Genomic DNA, 16,961 nt, shown 5'->3' on the forward strand with positions numbered 1-16,961 from the left:
TGAACAGATTGTTCTTTCTCAGTTGTGTGGACTTGGCATCCTGTCAAAAATAAATTATCCATGGATGTGAGGGTTTATTTTTGAACTCTCGATTTGATTCCATTGGTCTATATGTCTGTCCTTTTGCCAATACCATGTTGTTTTGGCCGCTGTAGTTTTGTAATAAATGTGAGTCCTCCAACTATATTCTACATTTTCAAGATGGTTTTGGATATTTGGGGTTCTTTACCCTTCTCTATGAATTTGTTAATTGGCTTTTCCACTTCTTCAAGGAAGATGGTTGGAAATTTGATTGGGATTGCATTGAATCTGTAAGTCACTTTGGTAGAATTAACGTTTTTTCACATTTTTTATTGTAAAATATAATGTATATACAAAACAAAGAAAGAAAAAATAATACTATTCAAAGTACACTTCAACAAGTCGTGTTGATTCCACATTTTGTCGTTGGCTACTATTCCACTATCTCAGGTTTTTTCTTCTAACTGCTCCAAAACACTGGAGGCTAGAAGGAATTTTAATGAAGTGATTCAGCATACTTGTTTGCAAATCATATTCTCTCTGTTATACCTCTTCCTTCTCCTTTGATCCTTCTCCCAATCTGTAGGGATCTCTGGATAATACCTGTTCCATCTTTTTCATGTAGAAAAGAGAAGGGGTGTTGACACTAAAGGATAGGGGAATATAATTAATTGATAATCCTGGACAGCCCTGTCCCTCTGGGTTTCGGATTTATCTGACTTAGGAACCTTCTGGGAATTATAAGTTCTAGGAAAGCAAACATAGCACATGAAACCTTTAGAGAGTCTCAGTTTGAGCCCTAAATGTTCTCAATAATCAATAGGAATGATGCTGGTTGGAGTTCAGCAAACTATGGCAATCAGCATTATCTAACTGAAGCTTCCTTAAGAATAACTTCCAGAATAGCATCTTGACTCTATTTGATCTCTCTTGGCCACTGATGCCTTATTCTATTACACCTCTTTTCCCCCTTTTGGTCCATAAGGTTATCAATCTCAATGGTACCAGGGTCAGATTTGTCCCTGGAAGCCAGGCCTCATGCCACCAGGAAGAACTTCACCCCTGCATGACATGTCCCAGCATGGTCGGAGGGCAGTGACCATGCAGAATTGGGACTAGAGAGAGAGAGAGCAAGAGGCCGCATCTAGGCGATAAAAGAATAAACAGTTTAACAATATTTAGTCTTCCCATCCATGAACATGGAAATGCCCTTCTATTTATTTAGGTCTTTTAAAATTTCTTTTAGCAATATTTTGTGGTTTTCCATTTGTAAGCTTGTATTATATCCTTATTTAAATTTATTCCTAGATATTTGATTCTTTTCTTTTCATTACTGGTGCAAATTGAATTTTTTCTTGATTTCATCTTTAGATTATTTATTACTAGTATATGAAGCTTCACTGATTTTTTTTTTTTTAGTATGCTGTATGGCAGCATCCCATTTCATTATTTTCCATGTGAGTATCCTGTTATTGAAGTACCATTTGTTGAATTTTTGTTGTGTGTGTTTGTTTTTTGTTTCTTTGTTTTACTTGTTTTTCTTGAGAACTGCATGGACTGGGAATCAAACCCAGTCAGATTCTCGGCACATGGCAGACGAGAATTCAACCACTGAACTACCCTTGCGTCCCCTCAACTGATTTTTTGTTTCAGTCTTTTACCCTGCCACTTGCTGAATTTATTTATTAGCTCTATTAACTTTGTTGTGGATCACTATACCACCTTGAAAACTTTTCGTAAAAAACTAAGCATCTCACAAAATAGTTCATTCCGTTTTTGACCTAGCTGTAACTGTTAAAGTGGTTTTCCTGTTTGTCTTACAGAATTGATTGTACACCCTTTTCATGTTTAAGACAGGAATAGTTTGATTATAAAAATATCTTTAACAGAGATGGTGTACAATCTGAAATGAGCTGAGGTTGTGCCCTATACATGCTTTTTTAAAATCAATAAAGCATCCCTCTGACAATTTGTAATTAATACTTTTACAAAAGAAAATTCAGTGACCCTGAGGCCTGAAACTAAAATCCAAAATACTTTTTGGCTATATTCAGCCTATAGGAACAATAAATTGGAGGAAATTGCCTAGGATAAAAGAAAGCAGCTGTACTGTGGTCCAAACTATCTCCATGATTGATTGCTATTTCACATCTTTCTTATCTCCCCCTAACTTAACTCTTCTTACCTTTATCGTGGTTTCTGGTTCTGAATCACCATCTTATATAGCTCTGTCCATCAGAACTTTTCTGCTATGAGATATTGATCTCTTTGCCATCAGGTAGCCATCTCTGTCTACTGGGCGCTCAAAATGTGGCTGTTCTGACTGAGGAACTAAATTTCTACTTATATTTAATTTTAATTAATTTTAGATAGTCACAAGGGTTAATAGTTACTATATTAAACAGTGATGTTCTGGGAGGGGTTGGGGTGATTGCTGGTCCTTTTCTTTCCTGGTTGGTGTGGGAAATACCCTTTTGCTCTTAGTTCAATTGAATAAATTGTCAAAAAAAATGGTTTTGAGGATTTTAGAGGAAATTTGACTTAATTTGACCTCTAATGCTTTGTTCTGTGGAGCAGATTTAGCTGATCTGGTTGGTTGAGTGAATGTGCACCTGTTTTACCCATTGCTCCATGTGCTCTGGACCTGAATGTTTGATAAGAGAAGATGAACTTCTCAGTTGGAGAATGGTTATTCTTTCGTCATGGGTGTATCTTCATGAGTGAGGTGCTCCCCAGATAGAACCTACAAAAATGTCTAAGATACTAAAAAAGAAACAAAAAAAACATTTTTTTCTTCCTTTCTCCCCAAAGCAAAAAAAAAGAAGGAGGGGTGGGTAGGGGGAAGTGGCATTAACAGATTACTCCCTTTTGGGAATCTTGCCTTCCAGGTCAGCATTACTTACATTTGGTCTCCCCAAACTCTTCCCCTTCATTTCAGACTATCTTTATTAATTTTCATTTATATTTTTATCTTTTCTGGAAATCTGAATGGTACTAGACCCATGGAAATCTGTCTTTCACTTCATTTTCTTTTAATCATCTTTGCTATCCAGATGTCAGGTTGGTTCCATCCTTTGGTGAAGATAGTTCTTTCAAGTTTTTCTCATTTACCAATTCAGTTTTTAATGTCCAAATGGCATTGATGATGGGGAACTTCTTGGTGTCCCTCAACTGCATAGGGACGACATTCAACAGCCAAAAAGTCTTTCAGCCAGTACTGCCCATTAATTTTCCCTGTTTCCTTATTTGAAGAACATAGCCAGTTGTCAGTACCTTTTCAGATCAGAGAATTCTGATACATCCAGGACTCACTGACCAATTTATTCCTTTCTATACTGATGTTATCAGTGCTGGTTACCTGCTATTATCTCTATTCAATTTCCAGATATTTTAGAGGAGGTGTGGAACATCTCCAGAGTCCTTTATTTATATTAAAACTAATAACATTTTTCAGAGGGTCAGATTAAACAATGGAAATTTATCTGCCCAGGTTTTGAGGCTAAAAGAAAGTCCAAATCAAGGTGTCATCAAGGTAATGCTTTTCCCCAATTACCTTGGCTTTTTGGGCCTGGCTGCTGGCTATTCTTTTTTTTTTTAATATATATATTTTTAATTTATTTATTAATTAAAAAAAATTAAACCAAATAAAACATCAACATATACAATCAGTAATTCACAATATCATTACTTAGTTGCATATTCATCATTTCTTAGAACATTTGCATTAATTCAGAAAAAGAAATAAAAAGACAATAGAAAAAGAAAGAAAACGGACACAGAAAAGAAAAAAAAATGATTATACCTACCATACCACTTACCCCTCGCTTTCATTGATCACTAGCATTTCAAACTAAATTTATTTTAGCATTTGTTCCCCCTATTATTTATTTTTATTCCATATGTTCTACTCGTTTGTTGGCAAGGTGGATAAAAGGAGCATCAGACACAAGGTTTTCACAATCACACAGTCACATTGTGAAAGCTATATCATTATACAATCATCATCAAGAAACATGGCTACTGGAACACAGCTCTACATTTTCAGGCAGTTCCCTCCAGCCTCTCCATTACATCTTGAATAACAAGATGATATCTACTTAATGCATAAGAATAACCTCCAGAATAACCTCTGGACTCTGTTTGGAATCTCTCAGCCATTGATACTTTGTCTCATTTCACTCTTCCCCCTTTTGGTTGAGAAGGTTTTCTCAATCCCTTGATGCTAAGTCTCAGCTCATTCTAGGGTTTTTCCCAATCCCTTGATGCTTAGTTTCAGCTCACTCTAGGAGCTCTGTCCCATGTTTCCAGGAAGATCCACACCCCTGGGAGTCATGTCCCACGTAGACAGGGGAAGGGTGGTGAGTCTGCTTGTTGTGTTGGCTGGAGAGAGAGGCCACATCTGAGCAACAAAAGAGGCTCTCTTGGGGGTGACTCTTAGGCCTAAATTTTAAGTAGACTTGACCTGTCCATTTTGGGGTTAAGTTTCATATGAACAAATCCCAAGACTGGAGGCTCAGCTTTGGTTGTCCACACTGCTTGTGAGAATATCAAGAATTCAACTTGGGGAAGTTGCGTTTCTCCCCGTTCTCACCATTCCCCGAAGGGGACTTTGCAAATACTTTTCCACTCACTGATCGAATCACTCTGGGATTCATCAGGGCATCACTCTGGACAAACCAACAAAATCTCATGTCCTACCTGAGATTCCAAGTACTTATGGTATTCAGTCAAACTATTTACATAAGTTATATTAGGAAATGCACTAGTCAAAATATAAATTTCATATCAAATAAACATTTTTTGCTTTAGTCTCACACATAAGGTGACATTTTAAAATATTAATTACCATCTATTTTCAGCACCCTGCAGTAATGACATTCCTTTGTTCTTCCTCATGCAAAAACATTTTTAAAATTGTACCTTGTACATTTCACTATTATTATACACTCTAGGCATTCCTAGATTATACCATCTCAATCTTTAACATCTATCTTTCTTTCTAATTTTACTTATGCCCCCAGCCCTCCTCCCTCTATCATTCTCACATGCAGCTTCATTCATTGTTTTAACATAATTGTATTACAGTTAGGTAGTATTGTGCTGTCCATTTCTGAGTTTTTGCATTCAGTCCTGTTGCACAGTCTGTATCCCTTCAGCTCCAATTACCCAATATCTTACTCTATTTCTATCTCCTGATGGTCTCTGTTACCAACGACATATTCACTAATGTCAGTTCGTATCAGTGCCATACAGTATTTGTCCTTTAGTTTTTGGCTAGTCTCACTCAGCATAATGTTCTCAAGGTCCATCCATGTTATTACATACTTCATAAGTTTATTCTGTCTTAAAGCTGCATAATATTCCATCGAATGTATATACCATAGTTTGTTTAGCCACTCGTCTGTTGATGGACATTTTGGCTGTTTCCATCTCCTTGCAATTGTAAATAATGCTGCTATAAACATTGGTGTGCAAATGTCATTTGTGTCTTTGCCCTTATGTCCTCTGAGTAGATACCTAGCAATGGTATTGCTGGGTCATATGGCAATTCTATATTCAGCTTTTTGAGGAACCGCCAAACTGCCTTCCACAGTGGTTGCACCATTTGACATTCCCACCAACAGTGAATTAAGTGTGCCTCTTTCTCCACATCCTCTCCAGCACTTGTCATTTTCTGTTTTGTTGATAATGGCCATTCTGGTGGATGTGAGATGATATCTCATTGTGGTTTTGATTTGCATTTCTCTAATGGCCAGGGACGTTGAGCATCTCTTCATGTGCCTTTTGGCCATTTGTATTTCCTCTTCTGAGAAGTGTCTGTTCAAGTCTTTTTCCCATTTTGTAATTGGATTGACTGTCTTTTTGTGGTTGAGTTGAACAATCTCTTTATAAATTCTGGATATTAGACCTTTATCTGATATGTCATTTCCAAATATTGTCTCCCATTGTATAGGCTGTCTTTTTACTTTCTTGATGAAGTTCTTTGATGCACAAAAGTGTTTAATTTTGAGGAGCTCCCATTTATTTCTTTCTTTCTTCAGTGCTCTTGCTTTAGGTGTAAGGTCCATAAAACCACCTCCAATTGTAAGATTTATAAGATATTTCCCTACATTTTCCTCTGTTTTATGGTCTTAGACCTGATGTTTAGATCTTTGATCCATTTTGAGTTAACTTTTGTATAGGGTTTGAGATACAGGTCCTCTTTCATTCTTTTGCATATGGATATCCAGTTCTCTAGGCACCATTTATTGAAGAGACTGTTCTGTCCCAGGTGAGTTGGCTTGACTGCCTTATCAAAGATCAAATGTCCATAGATGAGAGGGTCTATATCTGAACACTCTATTCAATTCCATTGGTCAATATATCTATCTTTATGCCAGTACCATGCTGTTTTGACCACTGTGGCTTCATAATATGCCTTAAAGTCAGGCAGCGTGAGACCTCCAGCTTCGTTTTTTTCCCTCAAGATACTTTTAGCAATTCGGGGCACCCTGCCCTTCCAGATAAATTTGCTTATTGGTTTTTCTATTTCTGTAAAGTAAGTTGTTGGGATTTTGATTGGTATTGCATTGAATCTGTAAATCAATTTAGGTAGAATTGACAACTTAACTATATTTAGTCTTCCAATCCATGAACACGGTATGCCCTTCCATCTATTTAGGTCTTCTGTGATTTCTTTTAACAGTTTCTTGTAGTTTTCTTTGTATAGGTCTTTTGTCTCTTTAGTTAAATTTATTCCTAAGTATTTCATTCTTTTAGTTGCCATTGTAAATGAAATTTGTTTCTTGATTTCCCCCTCAGATTGTTCATTACTAGTGTATAGAAACACTACAGATTTTTGAATGTTGATCTTGTACGCTGTCACTTTACTGTACTCGTTTATTAGCTCTAGTAGTTTTGCTGTGGATTTTTCAGGATTTTCGACATATAGTATCATATCATCTGCAAACAGTGATAGTTTTACTTCTTCCTTTCCAATTTTGATGCCTTGTATTTCTTTTTTTTTTTTTTTTTTTTTTTTGTCTAATTGCTCTGGCTAGAACTTCCAACACAATGTTGAATAACAGCGGTGATGGTGGACATCCTTATCTTGTTCCTGATCTTACAGGAAAAGTTTTCAGTTTTTCCCCATTGAGGATGATATTAGCTGTGGGTTTTTCATATATTCCCTCTATCATTTTAAGGAGGTTCCCTTGTATTCCTATCCTTTGAAGTGTTTTCAACAGGAAAGAATGTTGAATTTTGTCAAATGCCTTCTCTGCATCAATTGAGATGATCATGTGATTTTTCTGCTTTGATTTGTTGATATGGTGTATTACATTAATTGATTTTCTTATGTTGAACCATCCTTGCATACCTGGGATGAATCCTACTTGGTCATGATATATAATTCTTTTAATGTGTTACTGGATTCGATTTGCTAGAATTTTGTTGAGGATTTTTGCATCTATATTCATTAGAGAGATTGGTCTGTAGTTTTCTTTTTTTGTAATATCTTTGCCTGGTTTTGGTATGAGGGTGATGTTGGCTTCATAGAATGAATTAGGTAGCTTTCCCTCCACTTCAGTTTTTTTGAAGAGTTTGAGCAGGGTTGGTACTAATTCTTTCTGGAATGTTTGGTAGAATTCACCTGTGAAGCCGTCTGGTCCTGGACTTTTCTTTTTAGGAAGCTTTTGAATGACTGATTCAATTTCTTTACTTGTGATTGGTTTGTTGAGGTCATCTATTTCTTCTTGAGTAAAAGTTGGTTGTTCATGCCTTTCTAGGAAGTTCTCCATTTCATCTACATTGTTGTATTTACTGGCATAAACTTATTCATAGTATCCTGTTATTACTTCCTTTATTTCTGTGGGGTCAGTGGTTATGTCTCCTCTTCCATTTCTGATCTTATTTATTTGCATCCTCTCTCTTCTTCTTTTTGTCAATCTTGCTAAGGGCCCATCAATCTTATTGATTTTCTCATAGAACCAACTTCTGGTTTTATCGATTTTCTCAATTTTTTTTCATGTTCTCAGTTTCATTTATTTCTGCTCTAATCTTTGTTATTTCTTTCCTTTTGCTTGCTTTGGGATTAGTTTGCTGTTCTTTCTCCTGTTTTTCCAAGTGGACAGTTAATTTCTGTATTTTTGCCCTTTCTTCTTTTTTGATATAGGCATTTAGGGCAATAAATTTCCCTCTTAGCACTGCCTTTGCTGCATCCCATAAGTTTTGATATGTTGCGTTTTCATTTTCCTTCGCCTCGAGATATTTATTGATTTCTCTTGTAATTTCTTCCTTGACCCACTGGTTGTTTAAGAGTGTGTTGTTGAGCCTCCAAATATTTGTGAATTTTCTGGCGCTTTGCCTATTATTGATTTCCAACTTCATTCCCTTATGATCTGAGAAAGTGTTTTTGCATGATTTCAATCTTTTCAAATTGGTTGAGACTTGCTTTGTGACCCAGCATATGGTCTATCTTTGAGAATGATCCATGAGCACTTGAGAAAAAGGTGTATCCTGCTGTTGTGCAGTATAATGTCCTATAAATATCTGTTAACTCTAGCTCATTGTCATGGTTAGGGACAGGTGTCAACTTGGCCAAGTTGTGGTACCTGTTCATCTGATTGGGCAAGCGCTGGCCTGTCTGTTGCAATGAGGACATTTCATAGGATTAGGCGATGATCACATCAGCTACACCCACAGCTGATTCCATTTGTAATCAGCCAAAGGGGAGTGTCTTCTGCAATTAGTGATGCTAAATGCAATCATGGGGAGCCTTTTAAGGAGGACTCAGAGGAGACAGGTTCCATTCCTGCTTTGGCTGGTGAGCCTCTCCTGTGGAGTTCATCCAGGCCATCCATCGGAGTCATCGGCTTCGCAGCCTGCCCTGTGGATTTTGGACTCTGCGTTCTTATGGTCACGTGAGACACTTTCATAAATTTTATATTTGCAAGTGTTCCCTGTTGATTCTGTTTCTCTAGAGAACCCTAACTAATACACTCATTTATTGTAATATTCAAATTCTTTGTTTCTTTATTGTTCCTCTATCTAGATGTTCTGTCCATTGATGAGAGTGGGGAATTGAAGTCTCCAACTATTATGGTAGATGTGTCTGTTTCCCTTTTCAGTGTTTGCAGTGTTTGCCTCATGTGTTTTGGAGCATTCTGGTTCAGTGCATAAATATTTATGATTGTTATGTGTTCATGTTGAATTGTTCCTTTTATTAGTAGACAGTATCCTTCTTTGTCTCTTTTAACTGTTTTACATTTGAAATCTAATTTGTTGGATACTACTCCTGCTCTTTTCTGGTTGTTATTTGCATGAAATATCTTTTCCCAACGTTTCACTTTCAACCTATGTTTATCTTTGGGTCTAAGATGTGTTTCCTGTAGACAGCATATAGAAGGATCCTGTTTTTTAATCCATTCTGCCAGTCTATGTCTTTTGATTGGGGAGTTCAATCCCTTAACATTTAGTGTTATTACTATATGGGTAGTACTTTCTTCTACCATTTTGCCTTTTGGATTTTATATGTCATATCTAATTTTCCTTTTTCTACACTCTTCTCCACACCTCTTTCTTTTGTGTTTTTGTATCTGTGTCTAGTGCTCCCTTTAGCATTTCTTGCAGAGCTGGTCTCTTGGTCACAAATTCTCTAAGTGACTTTTTGTCTGAAAATGTTTTAATTTCTCCATTTTTGAAGGACAATTTTGCTGGGTATAGAATTCTTGGTTGGCAGTTTTTCTCTTTTAGTAATTTAAATATATCATCCCACTGTCTTCTCGCCTCCATGGTTTCTGGTGAGAAATCTACACATAGTATTGGGTTTCCCTTGTATGTGATGGATTGCTTTTCTCTTGCTGCTTTCAAGATCCTCTCTTTCTCTTTGACCTCTGACATTCTGATTAGTAAGTGTCTGGAGGACGTCTATTTAGATATATTCTCTTTTGGGTATGCTGCACTTCTTAGATCTGTAATTTTAGGTCTTTAATAAGAGTTGGGAAATTTTCAGTGATAATTTCCTCCATTAGTTTTTCTCCTCCTTTTCCCTTCTCTTCTTCTTCTGGGTCACCCACAACACGTATATTTGTGCGCTTCATGTTATCATTCAAATCCCTGAGTCCCTGCTCATATTTTTCCATTTTTTTCCCTATAGTTTCTATTTCTTTTTGGATTTCAGATGTTCCATCCTCCAGTTCACTACTGTAGATTTCCATTGTTTTTTTCATTTCTTCTACTGTGCCTTTCATTCCCATAGGTTCTGTGATTTGTTTTTTCAGACTTTTGATTTCTTCTTTTTGATCATTCCTTGCTTTCTTCATGTCCTCCCTCAATTCATTGATTTGGTGTTTGATGAGGTTTTCCATGTCCGTATATTCTGAATTAATTGTTTCAGCTTCTGTATCTCATTTGAACTATTGGTTTGTTCCTTTCACTGGGCCATATCTTCAATTTTCCTGGTGTGATTTGTTATTTTTCGCTGGCGTCTAGACATTTAATTACCTTAATTAGTGTATTCTGGAGATTGCTTTCACTTATCTTACCTAGGGTTTTCTTGCTAGATGAGTTTTTTGTCTATCTGTTCTTTGACCTTCAGTTCAGCTTTTTCTGGACCTCTAGCTTAGGTTTTGTTTAACAGAGGATAATTTTTCAGTTCTTGTTTTCTTGTTTCTTGCCCTGCTTGCATGGTGCCTTTTCCCTCCCCCACCCTTAGGAGGGTCTATATAGGTAATATAGACTCCAGCCAGGTTTTCCCGGATTAAACTGGAATCCTCTCAGAGGGAAGGAGTCACCTGCGTCAGTTTTCCCTCAGGTGAGACCCAGCAGGTTAAAAGACTTTCCTGTGAAGTCTCTGGGCTCTGTTTTTCTTATCCTGCCCAGTATGTGGCGCTTGTTTGCCTGCGTGTCCCACCAGCAAAAATGTTGTGGCACCTTTAAGTTTGAACGGCTCTCCCTGCTGGCGGTGTGGTGGAGACAGAGGAGAGGTTGTAGGCTGGTTTTAATGGCTTCAAATTATCAAGCCCTGGGGTCTGAATTCCTTGAGGGAGGGATTCCACCTGAGTTGGGCTTCACCTCTCCCCTGGGATAGGCACAGGCGAGAGACAAGCCCTGAAAGCAGCTTGTTTCTGCCTATGCCTGGGGCAGTTGCAGCCTGAGAAGTCCTGCCACTTAATCCAGAGGCAGTCAAGCCTTTGTAGAAACACAGCCACAAAAACCTCTGTTTCTTTTCCTTTTTTCTTTTTCTGTTAGCCCAATGAGTGACCTCCGCTTTGACCAGGTTCACCCGAGCTGGGAGCCTATTTTTAATAGTCAGAATTTGTTAATTAATTCCACTATTGATGTTTGGTTGGACTCAGCCCCTGCTGCTGTTAAAGTCTCTTTCTTTCCCCTCTGGGAAGCAGCCTGTGGGGGAGGGGTGCTGGCTGCCGCGGTTTGGGGAACTCACGGTTCTGGAGAGGCTCGCAGCTGGTCCACCTGGTCCAGACTATGGTACACTGTGTGTCTGGTCACTGACGTGGCTCCAGGAGCTGTTCTGTGGTGTTTCTGGTCATTAAGTCGTTGTTCTGGAGCACGAACTAAAATGCGCACATTGCTAAGCCGCCATCTTGGCCACAACCCCTTTTTAAATATTTTTATTGATAAATCTTCACACACATACATTCCATACATGGTATGCAATCAGTGGCTCACAGTATCATCATGTAGTTGTGTATTCATCACCATGATAATTTTTTAGAACATTTGCATCACTCCAGAAAAATAAAGAAAAACTTCACGTATACCATACCCCTTGCCCTTCCCTCTTATTGACCACTAGTGTTTCCATCTACACAATTTATTTTACCCTTTTCCTCCTTTATTATTTATTTACTTTTTATCCATAATTTTTACTCATTAGCCCACACCCTGGGTGAAAGGAGCAACAGACACAAGGTTTTCACAATCCCACAGTCACATTGTAAAAGTTACATCTTTATACAATCATTTTTAAGAATCAAGACTATTGTAACACAGTTCAACAGTTTCAGGTACTTCACTCCAGCCACTCCAATAAAAGATAAACTAAAATGGGAGATCTATCTGATGCATAAGAATAACCTCCAGGATAATTTCTCGACTCAATTTGAGATCTCTCAGCCACTGAAACTTTATTTTGTCTCATTTCTCTCTTCTCCCTTTTGGTTAGTAAGGCTTTCTCAACCCCTTGATGCCAGGTCCTGGGCCTTCCCAGGATTTCTGTCCCACGTTGCCAGGGAGATTCACACCCTTGGGAGTTGTGTCCCACATGTGGGTGAGGGTAGTGAGTTCACCTGCCAAGTCGGCTTTAGAGAGAGAGGCCACATCTGAACACCAGAAGAGGTTCTCTGGGGGTGACTCTTAGGCCTAATTTTTTTCGACTTTTATTTTATTGTATAATATAACATATATACAAAGCAGAGAAAGAAAAAAGCAAATTTTCAAAGTACTCTTCAAGAAGTAGTTACAGGACAGATCCCAGAGTTTGTCATGGGCTACCATGCCATCATCTAAGATTTTTCCTTCTAGCTGCTCCAGAATATTGGAGGCTTGAAGGAATAAATGTTATTTTTTTATTATCACTGTATTAGTTAGGGTTCTCTAGAGAAACAGAATCAACAGGAAACACTCGCAAACATAAAATTTATAAAAGTGTCTTGCATAACCGTGGGAATGCAGAGTCCAAAATCCACAGGGCAGGCTGTGAAGCTGATGATTCCGATGGAGGGTCTGGACGAACTCCACAGGAGAGGCTCACTGGCCAAAGCAGGAAGAAAGCCTGTCTCTTCTGAATCCTCCTTAAAAGGCTTCCAGTGATCAGATTAAGCATCGCTCATTGCAGAAGACACTCCCCTTGACTGATTACAAATAGAATCAGCTGTGGGTGCAGCTGACCTGATCATGATTTAATTCTATGAAATGTTCTCATAGCAATAGACAGGTTAGCACTTGCTCAGCAGACAAACAGATACCACCACTTGGCCAAGTTGACACGTGAACCTGACCATGACAATCACAATCGACTTTTTTTTTCTTTTTTATGAAAAATAGCATATATACAAAAAAGCAATAAATTTCAAAGCACAGCACAGCAATTAGTTATGGAACAGATTTCAGAGTTTTCTTATGGGTTGCATTTCCTCAAGTTTAGGTTTTTATTTCTAGCTGCTCTAAGATACTGGAGACTAAAAAAAGATATCAATATAATGATTCAGCGATCACATTTGTTTGTTACACCTTACTTTCTCTGTATAACTCAACCATCACCTTTGATCTTTCTATCCCACTCTTTAGGGATATTTGGGCTATGGACATTCAAATTTTTCATGTTGGAAGGGGCTATCAGTAATATGGGGTAGGGAGATGGAACTAGCTGATGTTGTGGAGAGGTTGGGCTCTCTAGGTTTCAGGACTTATCTGGTTCAGGGACCCATCTGGAGGTTGTAGGCTTCTGGAAAGTTACCCTAGTGCATGGAACCTTTGAAGAATCTTTTGCCTTAGGTGTTCTTTAGTATTGGCTGGAATGGTATTGGTTGGGGTTTGGCAAATTATAATAGGTAGCAATGTCTAACTGAAGCTTAAGTAAGAGTGACCTCCAGAGTAGCCTCTCAACTCTTTTTGAACTCTCCCAGCACTGATACTTTATTAGTTACATGTGTTTTCCTCCTTTTGGTCAGGATGGAATTGTTGATCCCATGGTACCAGGGCTGAACTTATCCCTGAGAGTCATTTCTCTTAGGCCTAATTTTAAATAGGCTTAGCCTGTCCTTTCTAGGAATAAGTTTCATAGGGGTGAACCCCAAGATTGAGGGCTCGGCCTATTGATTTGGTTGTCCCCACTGCTTGTGAGAATATCAGAAATTCTCCAAATGAGGAAGTTGAATATTTCCTCCTTTCTTTCCAGTCCCCCAAAGGAGACCTTGCAAATACTTCTTTATTCATTGCCCAAATTACTCTGGAATATATTGGGGCATCATACTAACCTGCACAAACCAACAGAATCTCACACCCTATTCAAGATTCCATGTACTTAGGGTATCAACTAAACTGACCATACAAGTTAAATTAGGAATTGTGCTACCCAAAATATAAAGTTTACACCAAATGAGCATCTCCTTCTTTGGTCTCACACAGAATTTGAAGTTTTAAAATATGGATATCATCCTTTGGCCTGTACTCTGATTCACCTTAGTCTTATCCAGATCAGCTTCATTCGTATCTCTAGTCGAAGTCTGATCGCTTTTTCAACTTCTTAAACAGTTCCTGTATGGAGTACTGCTGACATTCATAGCTTCAGAACTCTAATTCTGAGTCTCGGGTGTCACATAAATACTTGAAGCTTATGGGAATGACCAGGTTATAAGCGAACATCTCAGTATCTCAGAATTTAGAAGTAGCTGTTGGCTATTCTTGGTCCTTGGCTTGTCACATGGTAGTAGTACACATGAGGGCATCATTTGGGCTCTCTGTTTTCTTCCGGGTTTCCTTGATTTTCAGCTTCTGACTGCTCCCTCTGTTTTCTTTCTATCTGAATTTCGCTGTGCTTATAAAGGACTCCAGTAATAGAATTAAGACGCATCTTGATTGAGGGGGTCACACCTTAACTGAAGTAACCTCATCAAAATTCTTATTTGCAATGCATTCACACCCACAGGGATGGATTTGATTTAAAAACATGTTTTTTCCTGGGATATGTACAGCTTCAAACTACCACAACCCAAGTAGCCAGTCAGTCTCCTTCTCTTAACACTCCCCACCCCCTGTGCATGCATGTGTGTGCATTTATGGTTTGCTGTCTAAACTTGGCCTGTTATAGGCGTTTCTTTAGAGCATTAAGAACTTTTCCCAATTCAAATATTTGATGACTGCACATTTCAGCATGTGAATGAATCATACCTTGCTTTCTTATAGTATATAATATTTTAAATATTCATGAATGCTATAGAGTATAGTTTCCCAGATAATCAGGGGGATATGAAGACTGGTGAGAATGCATTTACTGCTGTAAGTTTAATATCAAAGCTTGTCTTAACTCGAGTAACATGCCAGCTGCAATTTTCCAGTCACTTTTTTTTTCTCCTTTGTAGTCCCCGGCGATACTTCCTCCTGTCTTCTCAGATGGCTCTCCATTCCGAGTACAGAGAGGACCTGGAAGCCCTCCAGGCTAAACATGGAGAGTCAGTCTTGGTACTAGATAAATGCACCAATCTGTCAGAGGGTGTCCTTTCAGTTCGTAAACGCTGCCACAAGCACCAGGTCTTCGAGTATCCCCAGGTGCTTCAGGTAAGTAATTCCTGGCTTTTCTCAAGGCACAGAAGTCACCTCCATGAGGTAATTGACCCCAACACAAAATTTTTTTGCATGTGCAACTAGGAGAATTATTCAAGGGTGGAAGAAAATACAGTAATTCTCTTTACTGGATATGTGTTCAGATAGCTGGTGTGATATGTTCTTTCAAAGCTGCTTGGTCTTTGAGGTTTCAAACCCCTTTCAAATGTTCATTATATTTAAAAAATGCAGGTTGGATAGATTTATGGTAAAGCCATGTAGACAAAGAAAATAAATGCATTTTACATTGCACCTGTATTCATAAGCCATAAATCTATCTGAATTGCCTTCTTTGCAGTGATAGTTTGTATCCTCTGAACATGCTTGCGTACAAGGCTACAGACAGCTTTCCCTAGGGGTGGAGGGTTTTTTTGTTGTTGTTGTTTGCCATGTCATAAGCATTTCCTTTAATCGTGGGAATAGGAGTACTTCTGTAACTATGGGCAAAACAGTTCCTTTGGGGATGTTTCCTAAGCAGGGTATTTGATATTCCAAGGGTATAGGGGCTAGGAAAGGAGAAATTAAGTTTTATTTAGTTAGATAGTTAAAACTCAGACAGGTTGGTTCAGGAGAAATAGAGAAGAACTGGAATGATTTTTTTTTTTAATTTCCGAAGAGACCTGGCCCATGCTGAGATTATTGAAAAACTTTCTTTCAAAAAGTGCTGCGTCTCCCTTTGGAATGTCTGACTGGTAACAGTCGTGATGTGAGCAGGAGTATTTATAGTAACTTTTGTCTAGACAGGAAAAGTGGTTATCGGACCATGTGCCCACATCTGGAGGCCGACTCTTCAGGTCAGGCTGGCGTTGTCCACCTGCCGCCGCGAGGCACAGTGACTGATTCCCCTTTTCAGCTCTTGTTGCTTTTCTCATTTATCCCCAGAGGAATTTGGAGTATTGAATTTCCTCCTATTTTTTTTGAACTTTCCTTTCTCTAGCTTTAATGATTGAATAGCTTTTTTAAATCTTTTTTTTTTTCTCCCAGAAGAGGCTAAAAATGGGGAGAAACTATGGCAGAGAATTAGGATCTTTTCTTATTTCACTTTACCTGTTGCAACCTTTTTTTTCCCTGTACCTATCTCATTTTCCCAAGCATACCCACATATTAGTGGGTTTAAAGTATGAATAAGGAAGGTGTTGTATGAGATTTTGCTTTTTATTTGATTTGTTACTTCTAAATAGAATATGTTTAAACTTAGTGTCTTTTCATATAATATAGTATCTTCTATATGTGAAACACTTTTCTAGATACTACTGGGAATAGAAAGATGAAAAGAGATATTATACCTTCCCTTTACAGGGTCTTCTGGAGAGCATGATATGCCCAGAAAAAATAATTGTATTACAGGGGTAGGCTGAAGGAAAGTACAAGAAGAGATGTTTAGACACTGTGTCATGGTGTGTTTACCTAGTTCATGAGAATTAAAAAGCTATCGGTCAGTGAGAAGTCTTCCTGAGGAAGACTTTGGATGTTAATTTTGAACATTTTTTCACAATGCCAGGTAGTAGTGGCATTGAAATAACACAGAAGAGGAGAAATATCACAACCAAACTCTTCAAGTTTTACTGGTGTGAGCTGTTTTCTCTTGGCATTTTTGTGTCAAGGTACCTCAGGAT

At 38.2% G+C, this 16,961-nt stretch overlaps 1 protein-coding gene across 1 annotated transcript in view; it reads left to right on the top strand.

Moving 5' to 3' along the window:
• Positions 1-16,961, top strand: part of EXT2 (exostosin glycosyltransferase 2) — a 249,891-nt gene that overhangs the window by 43,163 nt on the left and 189,767 nt on the right. The window contains exon 6 of the mRNA XM_077114465.1: positions 15,105-15,300. Within this exon, the coding sequence (XP_076970580.1) occupies positions 15,105-15,300 (196 nt within the window). The remainder of the gene's footprint in view (positions 1-15,104; positions 15,301-16,961) is intronic.

Source organism: Tamandua tetradactyla, chromosome 8 (assembly GCF_023851605.1).
Source record: "Tamandua tetradactyla isolate mTamTet1 chromosome 8, mTamTet1.pri, whole genome shotgun sequence".
NCBI classification, from domain to species: domain Eukaryota; kingdom Metazoa; phylum Chordata; class Mammalia; order Pilosa; family Myrmecophagidae; genus Tamandua; species Tamandua tetradactyla.